At 40.6% G+C, this 27,726-nt stretch overlaps 2 protein-coding genes across 2 annotated transcripts; one reads left to right on the forward strand and one right to left on the reverse strand.

The window, feature by feature from the left end:
- Positions 1-895: 895 nt before the first annotated feature.
- On the forward strand, positions 896-11,353 carry faah (fatty acid amide hydrolase). The gene is made up of 15 exons (XM_042484232.2): positions 896-1,318; positions 2,684-2,797; positions 3,188-3,331; positions 3,501-3,634; positions 4,296-4,502; positions 4,613-4,653; positions 4,750-4,874; positions 6,540-6,665; positions 6,782-6,879; positions 7,014-7,113; positions 7,273-7,316; positions 7,426-7,465; positions 8,706-8,814; positions 8,913-9,058; positions 9,813-11,353. Exons 1-15 carry the CDS (start codon positions 1,103-1,105, stop codon positions 9,933-9,935), a joined length of 1,767 nt encoding a protein of 588 aa, XP_042340166.2. The 5' UTR covers positions 896-1,102; the 3' UTR covers positions 9,936-11,353.
- An 8,042-nt stretch (positions 11,354-19,395) lies between these two features.
- On the reverse strand, positions 19,396-24,862 carry LOC121963978 (diencephalon/mesencephalon homeobox protein 1-B-like). Its single transcript, XM_088077282.1, has 5 exons — positions 24,455-24,862; positions 22,303-22,470; positions 21,946-22,124; positions 21,319-21,760; positions 19,396-21,166 (listed from the first exon to the last, which is right to left on the reverse strand). Exons 2-5 carry the CDS (start codon positions 22,454-22,456, stop codon positions 20,748-20,750), a joined length of 1,194 nt encoding a protein of 397 aa, XP_087933408.1. The 5' UTR covers positions 22,457-22,470; positions 24,455-24,862; the 3' UTR covers positions 19,396-20,747.
- Between the last annotated feature and the right edge of the window lie 2,864 nt (positions 24,863-27,726).

The raw sequence follows: 27,726 nt of genomic DNA on the forward strand, positions 1-27,726 counted from the left end.
AATTTTTTTAAAAAAAAAAGTGTATATATATTAGTGCTGGGCCGTTAACGGCGTTAACGTGCTGCGTTAACGCGGGATTCTTATCGCGCGATAAGGAAATTATCGCGCGATAAACTATTCACTAAGTTGGGTCTATACAGTGAGCAAGGCACCAATTTCCCTTTGTTGTTTAAGCGCGGATGTATACCTACCTTCCGCCTTGTTCACGCCCCCTCCGCGTGGAAGCTGGTCTGCCTGAGTGACTGGTGGAAAAAGGAGAAGCAGAGATTGGAGTGATTGGCTCAAGCCGTGTCACAAAGCTGCTGACTGTTAATGATCTTCTTCATGACCTCTAATGTAGGCCCACAGTTCAGTTAGGGTCATGTTATCAGAGGCTGCGCCCTCGGCTGTTCATTCCAGTTAGCAGGAAAAAGCTTTTTCCACATGGAGACAGAACCTGTGTTCCTAAATGTCTGTGTTTAACAAAATAAAAAAAAGTTAAACACCAAAGTAAATCTTATGGAACATTATTTTTCTTTACCAAATATTATAGTAGAACAGCTTTCTCAAGCATTTTGTGATGCATTTTCATCATTTAGATAGATAGATATTATTTTGAATGTCTTTGGCAAAATTCAAATCTATAATTTTAATCTAGATTAATCTAGATTAACTACAGGATTGCAGTGAGATTAATCTAGATTAAAAAAATTAATCTATGCCCAGCACAAATATATATATATATATATATATATATATATATATATATATATATATATATATATACACTTTTTTTTCATAATACTGATAATTTAAAAAAAGTGTAAGGTTTAAGAAGGTCTCTGAAAATGACGCACTTGAGGCAGCACTGGCGCCCTCTATCTTACAAATGTCATTACACAACAATTACGCATCATCCGGGTCCTTCAATGGCTGTTACAGCAAATGTGTCTCGAAGCTCCTGATCAATATGTAACCTAACTTATAAACCACCCTGTTATTCACGCTGTAGCACTGACAAGCCCTTTAACTACCTCATCCATGATCCGACATCTGTTTGTTTAAGTCTCAGTCAAACATCGTTCATCTTTGTGCGCGGAACGAGAAGACAAACGGGGAGATAATGGAAAACGTAAAGCAGTTTCTTCAGGGAGCGAAGCTTGACAGCTGGACAGCAGCTGTGCTGACTGGTGCTGCCTGCGCTGTGGGAGCTCTGGTGCTGCTGGTGCAGAGGGTCAGCAGCCACCGAGAGATGAAGGAGAAGATCCGCAGAGCCAGAAACCGGAGGGCTGACAGCCTGCAGCGGGCGGAACAAGCTGTACTCCAGTACAAGAAGTCGGTGAGAGTTGAAACCTGAGGGCGTGCGTGGAGGGAAAGTTAATAAACCGCTGTTCAGAGGCTTGTTGTTTTCTATAATTACATTATTATGTCCTATATGCTATAGTTTTTTCAAGTAAGGCCACATTGGAATCTTTTAATTTAAGCGATCTCCAATGAAAGGTATAGATTGTAAGATATTTGTGCATACATTTTAAGGTTTTGTTCATATATCATTTGTCTAAGGCCATAATAATAAGTAGATGATGGCCTGTGGATAAAACAACTAAAGGGGAGACTGGGGGCAGTTGACCTATTGCTACGTCCTGCCCTCAGAGGCCAATCACATTTCATGCAGCCTCCAGGGTTCATGCAGATCTTTAAAAAGGCTCATTAATAGCATCATATTTGTGTTTAAGGGGGTCTACTAGAATAGGTTTGCATGCTTTAATGCTTAAAAAACACATTGTGTGTCTCATAATGCCCTCCGCTGTAGCATCTCTGTTTAAAACAGCCTGGCTGAGCTTGTGTCCTGCCTCCTTGAAGCCCAGTCTGCTCTAACTGGTCAGCTGTTTCACTTGTCTCTCTATCACTATCTGTATTTAAACCATGCAGTCAGATAACATTTGAAAAGACTAGATGAGCAGCAGGATTCATTTTTTTAGACCGCCATTCAAGCCAGTAAGGTCACACTGCCGATGGAAGTTAACCACTCGGGCACACTTGGCCACGCTCAGCTGCCTTGAGTCTCTAGTTCGCATGCTCTATGGGCCAGTAAATTCAGGTATTGTACACAATTCTACACCCGCAAAAAACGATTTTTCTGCTTCATATGCCAATGAGCATCTCTCATGGGAATGAAGGAGGCCTTGTCCCCATAGCTGGATCCAGACTTTCATCAATGATTCTGTTCTGTTTGTTACATTGTGATATCACTCGGGTACGGAAGCTGTGTGTACCAGTAGCTGTGCCTGCAATCAGTGGTGATTGGTCGGACAGGTACAATATATGGACTGTAACTCTAAAAAAATACCTTCAAGGAAAACCTTGAAAAGTCATGTAAATTCATAATCACATTTTTCAGGTCTGGAAAAGTCAAGGAAATAGTAAAAAAACATATAAATGTTTTGAAAAAGTCATGGATTTTGTAGTGTGTAGTTTAATTGGTAATCATCAGTCGATTACCTTCTATATAATGTTGATTTCTAAGTTTTATCGCATTTTATAAGCAAAACTGATTAACAATGATCTTTAGATTAGCTGATAATCAAAATAATTATTTGCCCTATATTTGTCATTTGTGAATAACATTTAGATTATTTTAATGAGGGGTGATAATTGTTTAGTATGTGAACTCATTTTTAATGTATGGCTGTTTGTCTTCTAGCATCCAATTATCGACTCTGCACACATCTTGGCTCTGTCCCTGTCTGAGCTGACAAAGAAGCTGCAGGAAGGCTCGCTGAGCCCTGAGGACGTGTTTTACTCTTACATGGAAAAGGTTCAGAACCAACATTAACACACATCATTTATCACAAACCAACACAGAACAACCATGGTAAACCAGCCAAGTAAATCATCTTTTTTTCCCGATAGAACTTGTCCCTCCCTTAACCTAGTAACCAAATCCTAGTTCAAACATTAACTGTAAATACACTCTGACCTTATTAAAGTTTATGACCAACATATTTCTTATTTTCTGGACTTGTTTCATTACAAGAAAACTTTTGCATGTCTCCTGCTACAGTTATATACACAGTCATCTGTTTAAGTACATTTCACACAGCCACCAAGTGTAAATATTGATCTACTTGCCTGAACATTTCTTACTTGACTTTCAGGTTTTACGTGCATAGATATGAACCTGTTAGTTCTGTTTTTTTTCTCACAGACTCTGGATGTGACCAAAGATCTGAACTGCTGCACAGGAATCACATTGGAGAGTTTAGACCAGCTGGAAAAAGTTGCCGCCTCCAACAAGGAAGGTCTCTTGTATGGAGTTCCAGTTAGCGTCAAGGAAAACATTGCATGCAAGGTATTTTGTAGTTGTGTATTGCCATCATCTTTAACTAAATCAACAGATTTTTGATGGCAACTACACTGACATTGGGTTAAATGTCCATGCTCTCATGAAACTATTGTGGCAGTGTTTGTTGTGTTTTTATCTAACACGGCTCTCTTTGCCTGTGTTTTTACAATGCAAGAATCACGACTGCTCTTGCGGTGTGCTCATTAATCTGGATCAGCCGGCCCAGGAGGACAGCGTGCTTGTTGAAGTCCTGAAGAGACAAGGAGCTATTCCCTTTGTGAAGACCAACGTGCCCCAAGGGCTGTTAAGGTTAATAAGTTCTCAGTTACTTTATCATACAGATACACTGCAAACAATTAGGGCTGCACCGAATGTCATTTAAGGTATTGGAATAAAGCTTTGGGATAGCCTGCTGCAAGTGGATCTAACACTAGCACAACCAGGTGTGTTTTTAGCATGGGATGTAATGCAGCATAATATCACTGCTGTTAAGCATAATTACCATTAACTGACAGGAAACCAGGGCTACCTAAGTTGCTTACTCGAGGTTGATTTAGTGCAGCACGCCCAGTCTTTGGGCCTCTCATTCCCAGTAGCACCTCCTGTGTGTAAGGTCTCATTTATGCTCAACGGTAGATACATACGGACACTGATGGAGCCTTCAGTCCACACTCTGTGCTCATTTCATCCACATTTGTGCACATTTTCTGAAAACGTACTGATACGAATAAAACCAAGCAGTACCTTCAGAGATCACGGGGGCAGTGTTTAAAAAATGGCAAAAGGCTCAATCATAAATCAGACAAATCCTGGAGAAACCCTTTCAGTGCAGCCCTTGACTAAATACAGCGTGCGCAGTAATGCAACTATATTTGTCCAACACAAATGGTAATGTACATAAAAGTTGCATGTGTAAAGGTTGTGATCATTGTTGTTTATGTGTGTTTTTCTTTTATTACCTCATCTCTAGCTATGACTGTGGTAACCCCATCTATGGGCAGACCTTGAACCCCCACAACCTCAAGAAGACTAGCGGAGGTTCATCCGGCGGGGAGGGGGCTCTCATTGGGGCTGGGGGCTCCCTGCTTGGTATAGGCACTGATGTGGCTGGCAGCATCCGTATTCCTGCCTCATTCTGTGGGATCTGTGGCTTGAAGCCAACACCAGGTCGGCTAAGGTGAGCGTCTCTGCTAATCAGTGCAATAATCCCTGTACAATCATGACACTTTGCCCTACGCTTTCATCTATGCTTTGTTTATGCAACGTTGTATTTCTCTGTTTGATCAGTTTAAAGGGTGTGAATGCCATTTATCATGGGCAAAAATCAGGTAAGTTATAGTTTTATCATCATTGCATTCATGTTGCAACTCCATGAGTTGTCTGAAAAATGTGGTTACTTTTTCTAATGTTTCTTATTAAATTAGTTCCATCCTGCCCTGGACCCCTGGCGAGGGATGTTGACAGTCTGGCTGTGTGTATGCAGGCTCTGCTCTGTGACGACATGTTTTCTTTGGACCCCACTGTTCCACCCATACCTTTTAATATGCAGGTGTGTCCTCCACAGCACATAAATGAAATGTTTTACAGGGAATAATGTACTATTTCTTGTGTGGGATCAGTAACTTGCTGGAGGCTTTTCTAATTATTAGTCCAGCACATAACCCCCGTAAAATGGTGAATTGTCATTTTCAAACATTTATTTTTGTACAGATAAAACAAATAAGATGACATGTTATTGTTTACTTAAAAGTAGTAGTCATCGTAACAAGAAAGTAAATAATGTCCCGAACGTTCAGGGCAATGACACTGCATACAGAGAAGCTTTCTGGCAACAATATGGGGAAGGTCTTTTTCCTGTTTCAACATCACATCTTCATCACATAATGAGTTGAATTCACCTGTACAATGTGCATTTCTTATGACCTGGCTCAAATGGCCACAACAAAAATGGAAAAACACACCATAGCAGAGTTAAACAAAATATATTTATCTAATCAGATTAAACCAAATCAGACCAAATTAATGATTCACTTAATATTTACTCTATGTGGACACCAGTGGTGTCAGTAGTGTGTGAGGTGCAGGAGTGGAACATGTGTGCATATGTTGTAAAGGTACCTTAAAGCAAACCGAGGAGCAGCAGAGTGAACATTCAGGGGCTTAAATAACCTGAACACTTTCAGGTGTTCCCAGTTACCCTAATGAGCACCTGCCTGCAAGAGAGCTCACAGCAAGGGAAACAGATTCTTTGTGGGGTTGTATGGTATACTTATCCATAGTCAGTGTATTACATACAGTCGATGTCAGTCAACACATCTCCAGTTTGGCAAAGCAGGCCAGAGTTTGACATGAATGCTTTGATGTTTGTGTTAATGTGTGACTTTGGCATTTTAATGGCTCAGTTAAGATTTACCAAAGTCAAACAATAACACAAACTAACTGATACAACCAGCGGTAAATCAGCAACCATGTGTCCTATTGAGCTAAAACTAAACTTAAACTTAACTGTTTCTGTTAATAAAGTCTGGTGACTTTGACTAGAGCATAAATGGGAAACTGAAGCTGTTAATGGTTTCCCATTATAACAGACTGTTTGATGGAAAGGCAAAGTTATCAAAATATTCTCAATTGAGTGTACACTTAAACTGATGTTGATTTTTTTTTTTTTTTTGGTAGGACTTTCTTTAGGTGGCTTAAATATGTTTTGCGGCTGCCCTTATCGACACTTATCGGAGTACATGGCTTAGCTGTCATGTCAGACTCCAGCCTGTTTCTCAGAACTGGGGGTGTGCTGACTGAAGTCTACTTTTTGTTACACACTGACTATGGATAAGGACCCCATTCAAGGCCACTTAAGAAATCCAAAATTATCCCTTTAAGGCACATCATAATTCACGTATGTACTGTTCAGTGATTCTGAAAAAAAGTCCCGTATTTGGCCCTCTTGTCAGTGAGCAAAGCAGTACACACTGACCCAAACAAGGAGAATTTAACAGGACTATGAGCAGATAAAGTTCATACATTTTGAAACCCACAAAGTAAACTCACCAACTCCTTCACTGTGCCTCAATTTAAGAAAACTAAAGCATAAAAAAGCTCCAAGCTCCGATCCACACATACTTTTAGTTATGTACCATAAATGAAACCACATATGTGCATTTCCACTAAAAGGTCTCCTACTTAAACTGACAGAATTAAAATGTCTTGTCCTCAGATGTACCAGAGCTCCAAACCTCTCAGGATCGGTTACCTAGAAAATGACGGCTTCACAGAGGGGTCTCCAAGCATGGTCAGAGCCATCAGAGAAGTCAAAGCTCTGTTAGAGCAAGCGGGGCACACTGTAAGACCACACCACCCACAGACACACGCAAACTATGTAATCTACAGCCGCAGAAAAAATCTGATATGAGCTATATGTTTTTAATGAAGTTACTTATTTGTCATTTGTGCCTGCAGTTGGTGCCCTACAGTCATCTGAGGTTGTGTGACACTGTAAATGAACTGATGGTAAAGGGTGTTTTGGCAGACGGAGCTGCCACCCTGTGTCAAAAACTGTGAGTTCCCTGAAAGATGTCAGCTGTTTAATCAGTGTAGTCCTTGTTAATAACCTCAATCATTTGTGTGTGAAATGTTTTGACCGTATTACATCCATTTGAGCAGACACCATCCCTTGTTGTTTCTGTTTTAGGAAGGGGAGTCCTCTGGACCCCTGTATCAAACAGCAGGTTTTACCTTACTTTTTTCCTAAGTGGCTTAAGAAAACCCTGTCATTCCTCCTTAAGCCCGTGGTGAGTTTTCTCCTCCTGTGACAAATGCATAAATATAGACTGAAGAAAATATACTTCTACCTTAAGGACGCTGAGTATGAATTGATTATTTAAATGTGATGAAAAATTTACTGTGTGATTTGATTCTCATTGTGTTTATGTCTTGCTCGTGTTTCAAAGTTTCCTCGTGCTTCTCGCATCTTCAGTTCGATTTGTGGAGTGAGGTGAGACAGTCATTTTGATGTTGACATTTTCTGTTTTGACATTTTACGCATTTCATGCAGTGTCTGAGTAATAAAACCTCAAATGCACTGGTCCTTTCTGTCTTTTTAGATCGGTGTCAGACCTGTGGAAGCAGCATGCTGCTGCTGAGGTATTGGAAAAGCTCAGACACATCAAACAGACATCAAAGGACAAGTGGCGACGAAAGCCGACTGTTATGTTGTTCAAAAAGTTGCACTTGAACACACTGTGTGTTTGGCATGTGTGAGGTGACAGAACTCGCCATACCAGCAGGCGGCGGTCGTGTGTAACGAGATGACCGATAACATATTCAAGACGCCAGTTAACCAGTTAGCACATTAACAACAGAATCCAGTGTTGAAAAAACACAAAGGATATTTATTGTGTGCTAGCAAACTATAACACGCACAATTACAAATCATTTCTGCTACAGAGCTCAATGGCTGGAAAAATATTTTAACTCCTGTTTGTTTCTATCTTGCAACCTTTTGACTTTAGTCGTTTGTCTGGTTCATTCAGTTCCATTTCTTCTCTTGTACACCTGAACTGCCAATCAGAGTCAAGTCAGTTTTAGTCATAAAGCCCATTATCACAAATCACAATTTGCCTCAGAGGGCTTTACAGCGTACGACATCCCTCTGTCCTTAGGCCATCACATCGACTAGGGAAAAACTCCCCCCAAAAAACCCTATAACGGTGAAAAAAGTGTTAGAAACCTCAGCAAGAGCGTCTGAGAAGTGATCCCTCTTTCAGAACGGACGTGCAATAAATGTCAAAGAAAAAATTAGATTACAATAGCTGACAAAATGATGTATAGGAAAGAGAGAGAGAAAAAAGAGAAAAAGAGAGAGGCAGAGAGGGGGAAAGAAAGAAGAGATGCACAACAACAATAATAGTGACAATGTGTAACATAACAAGAGTAATAGACATAAATATTAATAAATCTAATTTATCAGAGTGTAATATTACATGCAAATTTTGAAGTTTATGTATGTGGCAGTAACAGTCATATGTGTGTATTAGTAGTGGAGGCATGACTTATAATAATGGCATTAGATGTTGGTGTCGAGTTGAGATCACAGCATCCATGCAACCAAGACCCAGTGTTTTCTCTCACTGACAGACTGTGCGGGATCCAATGCTAATTCAAAATTCTGGATTGGACATAAAACAGCTGACAAATGTCGACTTGTCCAACAGTGCGGAACACATCACAAAAAGTGGGGCGACAGACACTCACGAACAGCAGGACATCGACTAACGGCCAACAGTTGGCCTGGTGTGTCAGGGCCCTTGGCTGTCAGCTATTGATGCCTGTGCATGTATGAATGCACACAGGCGGGCATTTAATTGTCTTGTGTTTTCATTAGGAATACATTCGGGAAACGATTGCCGAGTGGAGAAGACACAATATAGACGTGCTGCTGTGCCCTATTATTGGACCAGCCTTCAACCTCTTCTACTGTGGCAAAGCTACCAGTACGTTACACTGAACAATGATGCGTATGTGATGCCTGAATTGTTCTTTACATATGTCAACACAGTGAATAACCTGTTTCTATTTTCTTTCCATCCAGCTGCTCTTTCTTATACGGGACTTTACAACCTCCTCACCTTCCCTGCTGGTGTTGTTCCTGTTTCCACGGTGACGGCCGAGGATGAGGAGGAACTCCGGCACTATCAGGGCAATTATCAGGACCTCTTTGACAGGATCTTCAAAGAGGTAAAAAACAAGTGTCAGTAAGAGATGACTGATACTAAATGATACAGTAGTAGTAGTAGTAATATTATACAGATCTAATAAATACTACTTTGTGAAACTTTTAGGGTGTTTTTAAATATATACTGTATATACTGTATATATATATATATACTATATATATATATATACACCCTGCACCATGGAAGAATTACTGAACGAGCGTACCAGGCACAGGCCTAAGGGCCCATAGTGAAAGGGTGGAGGCTTTGCACGGCATGTTAGTTCTACATGAATATTTATTTATTGTAAAAAAAAAATGTTTGCTTGCATGTGTATTACTGAGACCTATTTTTATACTTTTTTACATGAAATGCATTGCTTTTGTTTTTATTGTATGTTTTTAAGGCATGTATTTTATGGCAAATTTTCACATTTGGAGAATAAAGTTTTTGTAAACAACCACAAAGAGATTCAAAACGACCAAAAAAGACACTCAATTACTTCACAGGGACACAAAGCTATTACAGAGAGACCCAAAACCACAAATAGATGTATGACCACTAAGATATGCAAAACAGCTCCACAAAAGAGAGACTCACCAACTATAAAGTGTGTGTCTTGCTCTTGTGACTGTGCTCAGGGGTCCATTGACAAATAATCCACCCCTGACGCTCTTAAAGCCGTAGTTTCACAGTTTGTCAGTAGGTGGAGGCAGAAGCCTGTGGTGGTTCTAGTTGCCGATTGTCGACTGACTGGATGTTTTGTTTGTGTTTAGGCCGTTACTGGAGGTGAGGGTCTGCCTGTGGCTGTGCAGTGTGTCGCCCTGCCGTGGCACGAGGAGCTCTGCCTGCGCTTCATGAGGGAGGTGGAACATCTGGTCAAACAGAGCAGGAAGTAAAGCCTGGAGGCTGCAGGCTGAGCTACTAACCTTGGGTGCTTTAGGGTAATTTTGCTTTAAATACACAGTGAATATGAAAAAAAACAATGAAACTAAACACAGCACATTAACAGCAATAAAACAAAATGAAGTTTGAGTAAAAGTTATCACAATATAGCTTGCGTTTTTGAAAAATATTTTGAGTTTTACTCTTCTACGCTACAAGGAAGAACTCAGGTATTTTGCTGCTATTTGGTATATTAGAGTCATTTTGAAGATGTAATAAACATTAACTGTGCAACTGTCAGAGGGGCTGTATGTGAAATTGAGAGCACGAGTAGACTGGCAGGCTGTTCTTATAAACTGCTTTCCTACGAATAGTAATGCATCTGCATTTGTACATTATTAAATCCAGAGACAGTAATTTGTTGGTAACACATGTATTTTAGAAAGCTGTGATCACAATGTGCTGAGGAGGCAGGTCGGGGTGGTGGATGGGTCACAAAACAGGACTTTCTCAGGACACTGGTATTCAAAACCGTGTGAACTTTGAGTCATTTTAAGGTACCTCCTGACTATGTTTCTTTTTCCTTAATGTAACCACAGTAACTCTTATTACTTTACGTCAGAGACATTTGTTGGGTACTAATTTGTAGGATATCGTACGAACCACTACATTAGGGTACATTGTGTCTTGACACTGTTCTCAACATGGAGGTGGCTGAGTCAACAGCTAGCAGCTAACACTGCAAACTCCATAAACAGTGCTTAATAACAGTAATAGTACTGACAGAGTGTCAACCAGGGAAAACTGGAGGGTGGGTGTCATGCTTCCACAAGGACATCGTCAGTGATATCAGCAGAAACAGAAATGAGCACTGTGCAAAGTAGTGTCAATGAGCAAGCCAGTGGAAAACACACATGCACGGGTGGCTGCAGCAGCTTAACAAGACAAAAAACAGAGAAGCTCGGAGTACATCACACACAGAGTCAGCGTGACTTCATCCTTTGCTCAGGACGCCATTACCCCGCCATGAATGTCCCATACAGAACCTTTAAAGGCAATAATCATGTTTACTGATTGGAAAGTTTCTTTTTTTTCTTTAACTCATTCACTGACAAACCTTAGGATTTTAAAATTTTTACTTTGTGTGTATTGTACTAATAACAAATAGAGACAAGTTTTGCTTATATTAAACATTTTTGCCTTAAAATTAAGAGTCTGGCTGATATAAATAGGTAGGATTATATGTTCTCTGTTTTGTTTTGGGTTATTTTTTTTGTCACACTGCAACCACATGCAGAAAATGATGAAAATTGGGATTTATAATGAACACAGAAAGCAGCAATCTCTCCTAAATCATATTTGTCTCTTTACAAGCAATGATAGCTTTTTGTGATGTGATGACTAAGAATAAAATAAAGTAACTGATTTCTCACAGAGGAACCATTGTGGTTATTTGTTCCACAAAAGAAACAATGAACTTCGATTCGAAATGTCTAGGCTGTAAGACGCGATTATCTCTTTCTTCCTCTGCTTGTCTGTGTCATTAGTCATGATGCATTTTGTGATCTACCATTTTTTAATTTGATATTTACATCTTTTAAAACCTGTACAGTTACATGTTTATGTTGCTGCATATTTAACAAACTGAATTTTTTAAGTTTGGTTCACCATCAAGTGATCCAGCAGCTGTAAGAGTACAAAACCTTTTTCTGTACCTTCTTCTTCATCCGGCACTTCTCCCTCTCCATCACCGTACCACAGATGAGCGCAGATCATTTTCACTCGTATTGTGAGTGATTGTTGCACTGATGCCTAAACAGGAAACAGAAAAGAGATAAAGGAGACTAATGACACATGGCGCCTCCATCTACAAGGCCAGCGCACCATGTCGTCATATTGTGATTACCCTGTGCTATTGTAAATATGTGTTTCTGTTGGGTTTACATAAATTTACATATGTTTTAAAACTCTCCTGGGATGAGAAACCATTAGGGACAATGTTAGTGTTTTCCATTACAATCGACCACGTTTTGCACTGCTGTCTCATTGAATGGAAATGGCCATGTGCGTGCGGCAGAGGAAGGAGGGCACATTAGGCAAGGAGGGGAGCTGGAATTGAGAGGTTGTTCTTAGCATTATCTGTGGCACATAGAGAGAGAGTGTGTGGCTCTCGCTGTGCCACTCAGTCAGGGAGCATTAAGCTTTAAGAGGCAGTGAAGAGACTCAGGTCTTCAGAGGGAACTTGACATTGTTCATAAATCCCTCAGGATCTGAGACAGAAGCGATGACAAATACACACACACACACTGCACAGCGTCCGCCTTCAGATTGCCCCATTAAATACATTTACGAATTACAGATTGGCAGTTGTGTGTTTTATATTGCATATTAAAATCAATTTAAATGTTATGAATATACTGTATCACTTTGAAGACATCTCTCATGATTAAAGTACAAGCGATAGAGCAAATACCCATCTAAAAAAAAATGTGACTATCTAAACTCTGATTTCGTCCGATTTTTCCATTTAATCTTAATCTTTCTTCACACAATATATGCTGGCACCAAACCCACGTCACTTTAACCCTTTGAATTGTGGGAAAAGAAGCTCGATTTCTTTAGAAAACATGAGAAGAAGGTAATGAGCAACTTAGGAAGTGACCCAGAAATTAGCAAGAAATTGTTTTGGTTTTTTTTAAGTAGAAAATTAACTGGAAATTAGCCAAAAAAGCAGCAAAGTAAATAAAAGGACATGACCTCATCTGCTTAAAAATAAAATAATTCTGTGGGAAAAAAAACGAATTTAGTTCTCTATATTTTTCCTAGCTTTTTCATTTATTTATTTCTTTAGTTATATATATATATATATATATATATATATATATATATATATATATATATATATATATATATATATATACTAATTTCTGGCAATTTCCAGGATGTTTCTTGCCAAGTTGGTCTTGCCTTCTTTCCATATGTTTTTAAAAGATACCCATTGCTCAGTTTTCAAAGGGTCAAATAGCTTGTGAGAGGCTTATGAAAGAAGAAAAATGATGTCAAACCAGGTTTTAAAGGGTTAAACTCTTATTAGTACAATCAGTATCTGTTGGAAAACTTTGCAAAGGTCATCAAGCTAAAATTAATCCAGGATTTCAGTTCAGCAGGTATATAGAGTGTATACAATATGATAGAAGAGTTTGAGAAGTTCGATGTGAAGGGCGTCTGACCAGAGCTCAAAACCACCCAACAGCCCTGCAGGCCGAAGTGTTCTCTCATGTAACGTCTCATTGATAAGAGCAGCAAACACCTCATTTACAGAAACCTTAGGCTATAAGATCAGGTACTTTAAAAGCAATCCAAACACATTCAGACCCTGCCTGTGTCCCAGCAAATAAAACACCTTGATATCGCCCCAACTAAACTAGGATGATTCTGTCTTAATGTCCCATTTCAGGGACCAAGGAGTCCACAGTCTTTATGGCTGCACAGAATTGCAGGTAGTAATGTTTGACACAGCAGGGCTCCTGCCTTTCAGATGATCAAAGTGACAAGTTCAGCCTGCAACCAGAGCCACTTACAGGAGACATCAAGAAGCAGCAAGATTGGCAGCTTTTAGGTCTTTGGTCCATTTCATCAGCCATTACTAGCAGAAGAGGCGGCGTGCTGTGGAGGACTAGAGGGAGGAGGGGAAGGCAGATTAACAGACAGCTGATACAGGTGTATAGGCGGTATCAAACAGCAGCTCTGTCAATACAGCAGGCTCCAAATTTCTGCAGAAGGGGCTGGGATCCCCAAAGTATGCCCGGCGATTTCACTATGACAGGATTAACTGGGAGCTCCGAATGATTTTCACAGATTCTGTGACTCAACAATTCAGTGATCCACGTTCTATCGGCTTTAAAGGCCCCTATCCCAAGTTTCAAAAGCTTACCCTTCGGACAAGGGACACTCTTTTTCTCCCATGCGGTTCCGCTTCCCCTTTTTTGCTGCATTCAGTTGTTCATCAACCCCCGCATCCTCGCCAGCTCTCCCATCCTCCCTTCTCTGCACATCTGCTAGGTTTGAGTTTTCCTTTCTTCCCTCCGGCGCCTTGCTTGGCCCAAGGCCCTTATAGCCAAATTGGTTTACATTGGAGAGATAAATGCTCTGCAAATGCGCTTAAACACGTACAGTAAAAAATGCAGACAGTGCGTGTCAGGATTATCACCCAAGTCAGGGGGAGAAAGGAGAGCGTCTCTGTAGCACAAAGCTGGGGAGCCAGAGTGAAGCCTGCAGATATAGTCCGTCTCATCCACTTCTCAGGAGAAAGAGAGGAGGATTTAGCATTTGCATGCTAGTCTGTAATTCCTGGCATTATATAACTTGTCGCCAACAATCAAACTCCTGTGGTATTGTGAAAGTATTGTTTCACATGGGTGAGCAAAGTGTGGAGTTACACTCTCAGGGGGGAAGGGGTTTTGGTGGTAGCATGGAGACAGCCGGTCCAAGACGCTCGGCAGAGACCACCCTATAAGCCCACTGAGGAACTGTTCTGCAACACAACCCCAGGCCCAACTACAGAAGGTGCACCTCAAAATCCCCTCAAAATATTCAGCTTAGAGCATAAATGACTCAACCTGTACACGGTGAGTGATATGTAGAAAGAGGCTGATCCATAGTGCCAAAGCCAAAGAATGAAAGTAAAGAAAATACAAATGTTCCCAAAGGTCATGTCTGCTGTGAAATAATAATTTTATTTCATATGTTAACCCTCTGAAACCTGATTTGAAACTTGATTTTGAAATTGGTATTGGTTTGATTTCTTTAAAAACAGGAGGAGATGGCAAGAAGCAGCTTAACAAGACATGGCCTAAAAACTGGCAAAAAAAATAAATTAATGAAAAGTTACTGGAATATTACTTGAAAATAAGCACAAACAAAGATAGTATAAATGAATAAATAAATAAATACATAAAAACAAGAAAATGACCCCCCAAAGTGCTGAAAATAGCTGAAAACACAACTTAAAATATTTGTGTGTCAAAGGGTTAAAAAGCATGTGAAAGGCATCCAAACGCAGCACAAAAAAATGATGTTGATCTAGGTTTCAAAGTGTTAAACACATAAAAAAAACATGGGGTTCTGTGTATAATAATTTGATTTGAAATGTAGTTTCACGTATAGTAAAAATGTATCAGCTGGGTTTCATGTGTGACGTTCATGTGTGAAATTACAGTTTTCACATGTGAAGTCTTTCATTTCACATTTAAAATATTTAAAAATCATATGTACAGACATTATGGGGATTTTTTTCACACAAAAACTACATGTGCGATTGTAAAATTTGGACATGTGCATTTTTTTTTTTCACATACACACATTTAACCTGATAAAGTCACATGTAAGATAGACATGTTTACCTGCTCAGGGCCTGCAGATGAAATAATGGCTTGTGGTTTCATGTGGCAGCTTACAAAGCATCTCTCTCTGCTTGATATGTTAAGTTCTTGCACATGATCTGCGATGAAAAGGGTTAAAGGTATGCTGTGCAGGAATGGTTGCTTTCTGTTTGTAATGTAGCAAAACAAGACTCAGATTCAGACTGAAGTCTGGATTTCAAATATCTAAATGCAAACGCTTTAGTCCACATTGGACCGTCCTCAGTTTAGAGTGAGACACGCATACGGGTGCACCATATATATACACCTGCACCTGGTCAGTCATCAGCAGCTTGATTAAACACACATGAAGTCAATTACCCTCAAGCCACAACACTGCAAGTCCAACAGCAAGTAATACAAAGCAAAGTCTCAAACAAATGCTAGTGTACATACAGACAATGATGGAATGACAGCGGGAAAGAGGGGTTAACTGGTACAGAGAGTCAATAAAATGAGTCACAGAAAACAGGTCCAATCAGATTCTTCATTTAAAACATTGGGATGGAGTGTTTTAAGGTAAAAGAAACAGTATATCTGCACTTACACTGGAGTAGGATTTGGTCTATATAACCCCCACAGTGATTAGGTAAAATTATGTCAATGCTACAGACTGCCAAATCTGACAGAATGATTGCCATCTGAAAAGTGTCAGCTGATTTATGATCATGCAAGAAGGTAAACGACATTGCTGGAGCTATGATATTTATTTTTTTTTATCTTGTACTCTCTTTTTGCAACAAAGCTTGTAAAAGTAATTGCAGTCAGTGCATGCAGCACAAGTGCGGCAATAGAAAAAAACTTAGTTTACTGTTTGTAAACACAACATTCAACCTTTAACCTTTGCCCCTCCTTCACACATTGATTGTATGTCGCCTACAGTCCAAGCTACTACTGTGGAACATTACATTTGTTTTAAAGGAAGAGCCAATACTTTAGCAAGCTATCAAAGCTAACTGCCAACACCTACCTGTCAGGCCAACACCATGTCGCTCTCAGTGATCCCCAACAGCTTCTTCAGCGCTCACCAGTCGAAAGTGGAAGCAAGCCCAAGATTCATCCTTGTTTTGGGAGCAAGCAGCAACACCGGGGCCTGAAAACCAAGGCCAAGTGTGAAAAAACTGCAATTCCTCTGATGGCCACTTGAGGCTGTGCCCAAAAGCGAGTCAGTCCCCATAGACTACCCATTTACAGCAGGAATAAACATAAAAAAAAAACAAAAACAAAAAAAAAAAAGGGTTGTGGTCTATAAAGCTATTTTCCTCATTCATGTCAACTGTACAGGATTTGAATTTTTACTTAACTTACATTTTTTTGTCATTTTATTAAGGCTCAACATATACATAAGAAAAGGCATGGCCAATGACCGATCCATCTCTGATCCAACAAGAGGCTGAAGCTGTGGCGGAGCGAGGGGTGGATCTGACTCACAGATTATAGTGACGACTCGCAGACAACCTTTCACTTGTCGTTGTTTCTTAAGTAGCAATGATGTGTGGAAGATGAAGAAACCTTCGCGGACACTGACTTGGTTGCATAATAATCAATTTATTACAACAAAGTTCAGCATCTACCAGGCACCATGGTCTGCCTGGGAGAGGATTCAGGACCAATGCGAATCTCTCTATCTTACAGCTCATGCAAGTCTCTTATATAGGTACAGGCATCGATAAATTTGTCAGTAAACAACTTTTCACCTGTTGTGATCAAAGCGTTGCCGCCCTAAAATGTGCGTAAATTTTCTCTCTTTTGGAGCCAGTCTCAAGTGGCCATTCAGTGAACTGCAGCTTTTGGCACCTCTGCATTGGCTTCATTTTTCCACCTCAGAGGTTGCTGGTTGGTCACAGAGGAATTAACTCTAACAGGCTTTGGCTGCGCAGACAATACTTGTTAACAAGATCAGTTCATTATTGCTTTTGGTCTTTTAATGGGATTTGTTGACAATAAAAGATTATAAATTATCCAAAGAATAATCATACAAAAAAATAAGATCTCGCTAATCAGAACAGAGAGACAACGTTTTATCCTCAGATGAGCCAACAAACATATTTGACACTCTCACGTATCTCCAGTTAGTAGATGTGTGGTCAGAAGGTGAAAGAGGTCTCATAGGTAGAGCTCATAGACAAACTGGAACCTAAAAATCTAGGAAACGGCATACTTGGTTCCTTCCCCACCTGCTGCTGCTGCTGCTGTCGTCCCCTGGGGGACACCAAGCTGCTGTCCCTGTCCGCTAGCATCAGTGTAAAACCCCTCCACATGCTCTGCCATGGGGATTTGGGTGTAAAACTTTCAAGAAAGACCACAACCCCCCCCCCTCCTTGCCAAAGGCCTCCTTTTTCTCATCCCCTCGACCTACCCCTCCCTCCAAATCAACGCCGTCCCCCTCAGACCTCCCAACACAAAGCGCTCGGAGCAAACCCAGCAGCACAGAAATCATAGCACACCATTCAATCATTGTTTTTTCCCCTCTCTCACCCCTTTTATGGTCCCACTAAAGGTTTTAGCCGGGCAGAGAAGGAGGGCTGTCACTGAGGAAACCTTAGCCCATTGATGAAGTGACAGGAGCTGCCAGAATATGATCCTAATCCTGTTTCCAGCATTCTTTTAGCCCGCTGGCATCGCAATTCCTCCACACATTCTCTGAGCTGTCAACTAGGAAAATCCCTCTAATAGCGCATTGCCCAGATACACATCAAAGAGCTCCTGGAAACCTTCAGCGGCTTAGCTGCCATAGACACACTCACACACACTCTCTCTCACACACACAAACACAGCATTTCCATCAATTTACACCAAAATGATCTTTACGAAAAACCCAGACAAATTGACCACATATTCTTTTAAAAACCCAAAGGCGTTTGTAAGAATTGTCACGCAGCCCTGAAATTATTTTTATGCACTGTAACTTGCTCCATCTGAAACCACCCACACCCCTCTCACCTCCTTTTCTCCACTTAGACAGTGATATAATCTTTATGGTCATGGAGCGAGAGAGCGGGAAAAGACCAGGGAGAAAAAAAAAGCAAAAAACAGGTGTCTGAACTTTGCTGACTCCAGGAACCCTTTCAGTCCTAGTTTATCTCATTCTATTCTTACTTAATCCATCGATATCCCAACCAAAGGTAATCTTCTTATGGCAAAGCATTCTGTTTCGGTGCAGCCAAACCTCGGCTGACAGGGTGGGGGAAGAGGAGAGAGAGAGAGTGAAGGGTAGGTGGGTGGGTGGTGGATTGGGGACTCTTTGGAGCCTGACACTGTGCTTCAGTCATTTCATTTAGGATTAGTTATTCTGCGCTGAGTGAACAAGTGGCAGGTTCTCCCCTATGTGGTGTGTAAACCTCACCGTCGAGCATGATAGACCTCCCGTGTCTAAATTATTTACGGTTCATCAAGGCGTCTTCACTGCAACATATTAACCAAACTTCATTTTTTTTACTATAAAGGTAATGTGTGTGGAAATCAGGACTGTTTATTAGGATTCATTTTTCTGTCAGTTCCCTCTCAGCGCTGTCAGAGAGGAGCTGGATTCGGCACACCCCGAACTAATCCCTCTCTTGTTGCAAACTTCCTCTCACTGGAGAAACTCTGAGAAAATGTTTTTGGTGTTTTAAGAACCATATCTGCGAGTGCACGCCTGCATGTTGGTTGGATGTCCTGCTGGGTGGTTCACAATCTAGACAGCTTGTCTGTTCTTTTTTTTTGACTTACCTTTTAGCTGAAAAAGGTCCAAAGATTCAGAAATCCACAAATACTTCTGATAATACAAATATTGCATTAAGAAACTTTTTTTTTATGTAATTCGAAGAGTGTCTCTCTCTCTCCTGAATTAAAAACCCAAATGTCTAAATGTAGGACTTTTGTTCAAGAACGGTTCCCTTGTGTGTTGTTTTCTTACATTTTAAATAAAAAGTATTTTGCTTTTCCTCTGTGTGTTTGTTGTGTTAGAATAAAGCTCCTGATCGCTCTGGAAAATGTCAAAATGGGGCAATACGGGTTAGTACAGGCAAATGTTTTCCTCTTCTATCTCCAACCGACGACACTGACAATATGAGTCATTCTTGTGTTTTATTCCCTTGCATTTAACAGATAAATTACTCACATTTTAAACAATTGAGAAATACATGTCTTGAATCTACAATGATATAATACATAGAGAATGGGCCTGTGCGTCTTTCTGCTGAAGTCAGTAGCTCGGAGAAAATGGTGACTCTGTCCAATTCAGTCCGGCACCCGAGTTAACAAAAATATATGTCGGCTGGTTTCATATTTATTTGTCACTGTGCCTCCTCTGCAGATTCTCCCCTTATTTCATTGCCGCCGTAGGTCCTTTGCTTAAAGCCACAACAGAAAAATAAATTTTCCTCTCAAATCCTTCTCACAAAAGGAGACATGGAGTTACTCTTTAGTCAGGCAGATGGAGGCGAACACTGAGGGATATTTACAACGCTCAATGGATTCAGCTGAGTGCTGTAACTCTAAACAAGGAGTGTCATGTGTCATCTACAAAGAAATACAGCTGGCTGGAGTGATCTGAGCTTTATTTCTGATATCAGATCACATGTGACTTCATTCTGTGTTTCTCGGGCTGTAAGCCATGCGTCAGAGGGGTGCTTGCATGCATAGTTCACATTCGGGGGTTGGAATATAGATTGTTTTCATATCTGTCCAGGATTCAGCTCTGTAGTTCAAGACTTCAGAGGAGGCGGAAATCTGTGCTGCTGACCAGAAGGAGTCGAATACAAGCAAAAATCCACAGGCAAAAAAATCTGTTCACACACAACTGCAGTCCAGGTGGGATTTTTTTTTTTCATCAAGTCCATTGAGTTGTTGTTATAATCTTATTTTCTGTTAAGTGGATCCAGCAGAGATGCTCTTCATGTCCTGGTGTGCTCCCAGCGCTGAGCTGCACGCCCACATGGTGACGATGAGGTGGAGGGAAATAGATGTGTCGACAACCCCGGGCCCCGAACTGAGGGAGGGCGCCTAAAGTGCCTGCTCTGAAATACATTTTGTGGCCTTCAGATGTGTGCCCAATGAATATGTCGTTTCTTCTGTTCGTCACACTGCTCTGGTTTTGAAATTGGGTTTATTTGAAATCTAGAAAGCTGCAAACGAAACAGCAGTTGTTTGTTTGAATCACATGAAACACGGACAAATTTTGGCAGATTTTGAACAGATCAACAGCCAATTGGTTAGCAGCCAGTACCTTTAGTTTAAATTTGAGACATTTCTAATGAGTTTTTGGAGGTGTGTCTGCATTTCGAACAGATTCACATAGTTGGTGACAGTGGTGAGAGGTCAATGAAAGTGAAGAGGGGCCTAGAGTCACCTTGTGTGAACAGTACCCATAATATGTTACGGCCCTGACTAGAGGGCGAACGCTTTGACCGAGCAGCCCGAGCTTCAGTTGGGAAGCGTGTCCAATCCCAGTGAGGCTGCATGCTGCTTGGCCCTCAGACGGAGGTTCTCGATGCTGGTGGTCTTGCTGTTGAGGCTTCCAGGGAGGCTGCCTGGTGCCGCCTGCAGCAGCGGACTGTTCCACACCTGCTGGGCCTGCGACAGGGTCTGGTAGTAGGACTGGCAGGGCAGGGAGCTCAGGGGGGACGGCATGTTGACGTTCATGCCCAGGTAGGGCAGAGATGACGGCGTGCTCATGTCAAAAGACGGGTAGTGCACCAGGTTGTTGGTAGCGGCCATGTGCTGCCGAAACTGCTCCTGCAGCCGGAAGAGGCTGAGGGGAGACGAGGCGTAGGAGTTGCTCTGCGCCAAACCGCTGGTCACGCTGCTGGAGGACGGCAAGGTGGGAGAGCTTAGGGGAGAGTCTGAGGAACAGGAAGAGAGGAGACGAACTTTAGTATGCTTCATACAGGAAAAACATCTTGTCCATGAATGTGATTAGATGCTTAAATATGCCGTATAATCAGGGAATATGTAAGAAAAAGCAGCTGCGTTCAGTAGACGGTGATATTTTTACCTGATGTGGGGCTCAGCTGTTTGCAGGATGGGGAGCTTCTTCCCGGCAGTGCGCCTCCCTCCCCCTGCGTCTCCTCCCTGATCTTCACCCTTGCCTCCCCCCTCATTTCGTCCTCTTCTCTGTCAGCATTATCTTCAGCTGCTGACTCGCTGTCCGATGGCTCAGGGGAGGTGACGTTGACTTCCACGCTCATCTCTCCGGGCTGCGGCCGTGCGGCTCCCAGCCTCTCTGTCTCTGAGTGACAGGATGAAGAGGAGGAAGGAGGGGGAGGAGTGCGGGCGTCAGGAACCAGGGTGGTAGTGGTGGTGGAGTTGAGGTCAGTCTTGGAGTCCTCTGTAGAGCCCTCTGCGGCTCCAGATGCCTCCTTCTGTTTCTGGAGCTGCTCCTTCTGCAAGCTGCGCTGCTTCTTGCGAAACTTGGCTCTGCGGTTCTTGAACCAGACCTGGGAGATAGAAGGACAAACAGATCAGTGTTAGGGTCAAGGACTAAAAGTAAAATAAGAGTGAACAACTTTACAGTATGCTGCTTTCTATTTTCACTTTAATGATGTAAGATTGTCACTTTTTAGCAGCTTGGAGAGCAACAGGCAAACAGCACTCAGAACAAATGCATTCTGGGGGTTTTTACCTGAACGCGAGCCTCAGGCAGGTTGGTGCACATGGCCAGACGTTCCCGCATCACCACATCAGGGTAGTGTGTCTTCTGGAAAGTTTTCTCCAGAGCTTCCAACTGCTGGGCGGTAAAGGCCGTCCGACTGCGCCGCTGCTTTCGGTGCTGGGAGCCATACCGGGCCTCAAGGATAATGTCTTGAAATGTGCAGCCGTTGAGAAACAAGAAACAGGACCAGTTTAATTGAGGTACAGGTCAAAGGTCATTTAAGCACCTCCCAGAGATCGACACACATGGAATTTGTGTTTGTGCACCGTAAAAGATGGAAATGAGTAACGATGAAAGTGAAAAACAAGTTGAACGACTGATTCTTACCAGCCAGTCTCTCTGCAAGAGTGAGGGCATGTACTGAGGGCCTGTAGTCAGGGGCGTGCTGGGCCTGTTGCGCCGCCTGCTGGTGGAGGTTGTACATGGCGCTCAGTGAGTTCATGGCGTGCAGAGAGTAGCCGTTCACGCCGTAGTGCTGCATGGCCGGCGAGCTGTCTGCACGGAGGAGGACAGAGGAGGACAGGCTGCTGTGAGTGTCAGGCCTCTTAATACAATTCAGTCTATTTTTGTAGCGCCTTTAAAAAGCGAAAACTCTTTTTTATCACGTTAGTTGGAGTCTGACTAATTGAAAAGGCAACAGGTGAAATACAAGCATGAAAGGCTGCGCTCCTAATAAAACGATTCCTTCATTTTATCAAAGAGTTATTACTAAGCGTGACCTCTAATAATTATTTAATAAATAATAATAATAATAATAAAGATTAATAATTTAGTTGAGACTGTTCTGTTTTTTTAGCATACGTGTTGTTAGATCCAGTTTAATGCTTTAAAAGAAAACCAAACGAAACATTCTTGCATACTGTCTTTTTTCCTACGGAGGGTTTCCCCACTTTAGCCACATTTAAAGCGCCAAGAAAAAAATAAAATATCGAGGTTTCACACCGTTAATATAGTAGGCAATGGAATTTATAATTTTATTAAAGCTTTCAGGAGGAAAATTATTTTTTAAATAAATTTACGGCGATTTAGAGGTGTGTAGATTATTTAGTTCGATACAGCACAATAAACATTTACTCAAATTAACAAAAAAGAATGAATGCAGCATAGGCCTAATAGTTAAAAAGTAAAATAATTTTGCAGTTACCTCTACTTTTTTTGCATGATGAAAATATATCTTCTTTAGTTGTTATTTATTGCTCGTATTAGGAAACACTAAATTTGTGCTGATAGTCTAACTTATTTACAGTGGCCCATAATTGTGATGTTTCAATTGAGAAAAAATCCACTATCTGCATGTAATAATAATAATAATAATAATAATGATGATGATAATAATAATAATAATAATAATAATAATAATAATAATAATAATAGTAATAATAATGTCTATCGATTTTTAAAAAGGAAGCCACGTTTTCCCTGTTCACAAAACAAAATGAGAGAATAAAACGAATTCTTATTTCGTTTTCGTGCAGATTTTCAGTCTGAAGAGTTTACATATAAATAGCCTAGACAAATCAATAAATCATTTAAAAAAAAAATTACTAGCGAATTATTGGAGCTCCGCAGACCGGACTGACAGAAGGTGCGACAGCATGTTTACTTTGCTCCCCGAGAGTTTGTCTGGAGCGCAGGGCCGTTTATTTTAATCTGTGGCGGGTCTCAGGTCAGTTTCAGACGCCTGCAGGCTGACGGAGATGTGTGACCGGCCTCCTGTCTAATGTGGCTGCAAATAGGTTTCAACTCTACAAAGCTATTAATTTATCATCAGGCCTGACACATGAAAGCTGGGCCAGCATGTGTGTGTGCGCGCACGTGTGATACCGTGTGATTAAAACGATTGACTAATACAATAACTTTTTTTTCCATGTGTTAAATTTCTTTGCATTATTTTACTAAATCAGCCTCTGGCTGGATTCATGTAATCTGTTCGTTTTTTTTTAAATCGGCAGCTTAAAAATTCTGCTCCTCTTTCAGGACAATGTCACGTAGCCCCGGGCTCTGATTTAAGCCTAATTATGGTAATTGCCGTGGATTTATGAGTTATACAGCATTTGGTAAAGATTGCCTCGAGGCCGGAGCTGTGTATGCAGCAGCATTCAGTAAACGACGAGGAATTAATGAGGATAATTAACATGGAGTCAATTAACAACCTGTAATATTAAACAAAAACAAAACAAAAAAAGAACTCTCTTAAACAACTTTATAAATGTCCCAGAATTAAAAAAAAAAAATCTATTTGACACAGATCGTGTTATTTATAGCCATTGACTGTTCATGTTACTGATCATTTCGTTCGAACGATTTTGTCCAAAATGTGATAAAATTAGGAATATCACAACATTTCGCGATATAAAACACAAAAATGCAATTAAAAAAAGACTCGCAAAGCATTTTAAATAGCCTCAAAAAAAGACTCGTTCCGTTACAGAACTAATTGAGAAATATGATCGCTGCAAACTTGGATTGAACTTCTTACCTCTCTCCTCTCTGTGTAGCTATCTGAAGCGAAATATCTCCACTTGCAGCCGAATATTTTCCTTTAAATCTGCTTCTCTAAAATCCGCAGGCGCTGGTTCATGTTTTCATTTCATTACAGCTTTTTCATTCACTTCAGTATCCTGAGAGTATCCCGCTCGGTGCGCTCAGTCCTCCGGCTGCCTCTCTGTGGATGTGGGAGGATGCTGAGCTGCCATGTACCGGCCTTTAAAGCGCTCCGGGTGGGGTCACCGGGACGCTCAGACGCTCCTTCTCTGTGCCAATCACGTCGCTTTCTTCCTCCACCACCATCGCAGCCCCTCCGCCCTCCTCCTTCACATTACTCCTCACTTCAGAGATGATTTTTCTGCATCCGAGGTGCCGACTTTTCCTCATGCCGCTGTTTTGTTTTGGGAAGAAAATAAAAAGATAATTCGGGTTTTTTTTAAATTTATTTTGAATTGAAGGGTTATCGTGCCAAAATTAATAATAATCATTTTTACTCTATTTTTTTATGAAGCCTACTGTATTTTTAGAGGTGATAATAATGAAATAATTGTGGCTTTTACTGAGGAAGACTGACGCAAATTCTCTCAATACTTTAAAACTCATTAAAAAAAAAATCTCAGCATAGCAAGGTGTATTTTAAGGTATTCCCAATTATGTAACTGTCTTAGCCTTGATTATTATTATTTTGACATATTTTTTAAGGTCTTAGATTCTACCTAATAATGTGTTGCTAAAACCATTGCCAAAGGTCAGACTGACATTTTTTAGTTTTTAAAATGTTTTTTTTTTTTTTTACTAAACTTTTACTAAAAAGATAACCACAGTACAGTTTGAAAATATCTTACCCACATCCAGAGTAATATTACACGGGTATAAAACACTGAAACGGCCATATGTAGGTTATGGCTGACGTATTGGGTTGAGTTTGGGCAAAAGCAACCTTTAGAAATGCCATTAAAACAAAAATTTAAAAAAAAAAAACAAACAACCAAAAAAACGAAATGTAAATATTTTCGTCAACAGATCTCAAGTGTCAACAAAAATTATCCCTTTTTTAGGAAACTCAAACTCATCAGATTCTTGTATTCAGCCCCAAAAGGGTCTATAATACAGGCTTTAATTAAATGATATGCAAATTTACTGTCTTGTAGCACTCTCTTGCAGTGACTCGTGCACGGTGACTCTCAGGTTAATTCCGCGCTTTAATTTTATTTTCCTCGTGCCTCGGTGTGACTGCATGTTTTTTGGTGGGAATGCAGCTGAAGGTGGAGAGATGCAGGCTGGGCTATACACTGCTGCCTCCAGCAGCTCCCCGGCCCCGAGGGATTTAGGTTAGGATTGGGTAGACAAGACGCCATTTCACCCTCCAAAAAAATGTCTTAAAATGACTGCTGGTAAGAGGATTAAAACAATAATGCCCCTCTCTTCTTCAAGGTTTTTAGAAAAGATTTCTTCTCCCGAAGAAAAACCGTTTAGGCTGGAATTAAGGGCAGCGAAAAGTAGCCTTTTAATGTAAAGCTTGCATATTTTGTTGAATTTTCTCCGAGAGAGTGAGAGAGAAAGGGGAAGGTGGGGTTGGGTGGGGGGGTTCAAATCCTAAACTCAATTTGATCTTTGGCCACATTCATTTGCAGAACTTTAGACTCCTGACAACAGCCTGCGTGAAAAGAAAATGTGATACTCTTATAGGTTACCTCAATGCGTTCACCCAAAGTTCACTTTATTGTGTCCTCACTCTTCCTTCACTTTTAGTTGGCTTTCTGGTGCAGCAGGGAAACCCAAAATATGAAAGGAACAGAATTAAAGCAATACGTTTAGTGGACGTTTTTACGCAACAAGTGGTTATCAGTGCGTAAAATTGTGTTTTTAATGAGAAAATGAATTAGCGAATTCAATAATAGTATTTTTAATTTTCTAATGTTTGGGTTTTTTTTTTTTTAAGTCCGACCTTATGTTTTTTGTTAGTATTGCCAAAGAGCATTTAGGCCTAGAGGGAAAAAAAATCGGATTAACTTGTGAACCGATGGAAATAAGAACTTAAACTGGAGGTAAATCTGGCCAGTGTCTCTTTGTGGGAACCGTTTCTAAAGCAATTAAAGCGAGAAGGAATTCCTCTCAGCTGCTCTTCCTCAAATCAGCTTTATACGGAACTTAATGCGGGCTAATGTCCGGCATGGCCGACGGCTTTAATGCAAGTGTCAAGAGGGGCTGCTGTTAGAGTGATGTTAGGCCAGTGGAGCAGCAGCCCCTCCGGAGTGGACAGTAAACTCACACTCACTCACTTTACACAGGTTTTCAATTTTAATTCTAGAATTTGGACACTTTTTGGGCATATAGACATGCATTCTCATTAACAAATATACTGATGCTGATCTTACACTAGTATTTATTTATATATATATTTAATTAAAATATGATTCCTTAGAGTCATAAATTCCAGAGTGATATTAAATTTAGGGATTGGTTTTACGAGACATAAAAATAAAATAAAATAAAAAATAATTTAAAAAAATACATTTTAAAGTTTTTATTTCTTAAAGTTTTAAGTGTTATTGATATATTGTATATTATTTTTGCAGGATTTTAATCTGTATTTCAAGGTATCCTGTAACCAGCAATTTTCTGACAGTATTCTGAATTAAGTTGTGATTCCTTATTTGTCACCCATGTGTCCCCTCCCCCGCTGATTTTCTTGAGTAATTATTCTATAAAATTATAAAATGGCACACAAAAACTATTGAAAAACTTCTACCAAAACTTTAAAGAATGTATGGTGACGTCAACAAATATCTCATTTTGTTAGATCAGCAGTCCAAAATATGAACATCAATTTACGATAATGCAAAACAGATAGCATTTTTTCTGGTAATTTTGCTGTTAAAATGGTTTAAACCATTAATCCACAGTCGGCAATTAATTCTTTGTCAACCAATTAATCGACCATGGCAGTTCTTTTGCGTTAAAATACGCAAACACTTCCAGATATTTTACTTTGCAGAGCAGTGTTGGTGGCTTTGAGGCCCAATCATGATGACAGTTTACTCGCCTCCTTATTTACCATTTTCCCACCGCTCCTCATCCCGATCACCTTCAGGATCTTAGCTCCGCTCGCTGCAGGCTAACTTTCTAAACCTCAAATTCATCTCCGATTTCTGCGGATTTCATTGGCGCAGTCATTGTTCTCTGCACTCTGGCTGCATTCAGGCTTTATCATGTTAAAGCCTCTCCCCAGATCTGAGTTATCGTCTTTGCTCTCAATCATCC

Source organism: Plectropomus leopardus, chromosome 5 (genome assembly GCF_026936395.1).
Source record: "Plectropomus leopardus strain MGB_pleo_1.0 chromosome 5, ASM2693639v1, whole genome shotgun sequence".
NCBI classification, from domain to species: domain Eukaryota; kingdom Metazoa; phylum Chordata; class Actinopteri; order Perciformes; family Serranidae; genus Plectropomus; species Plectropomus leopardus.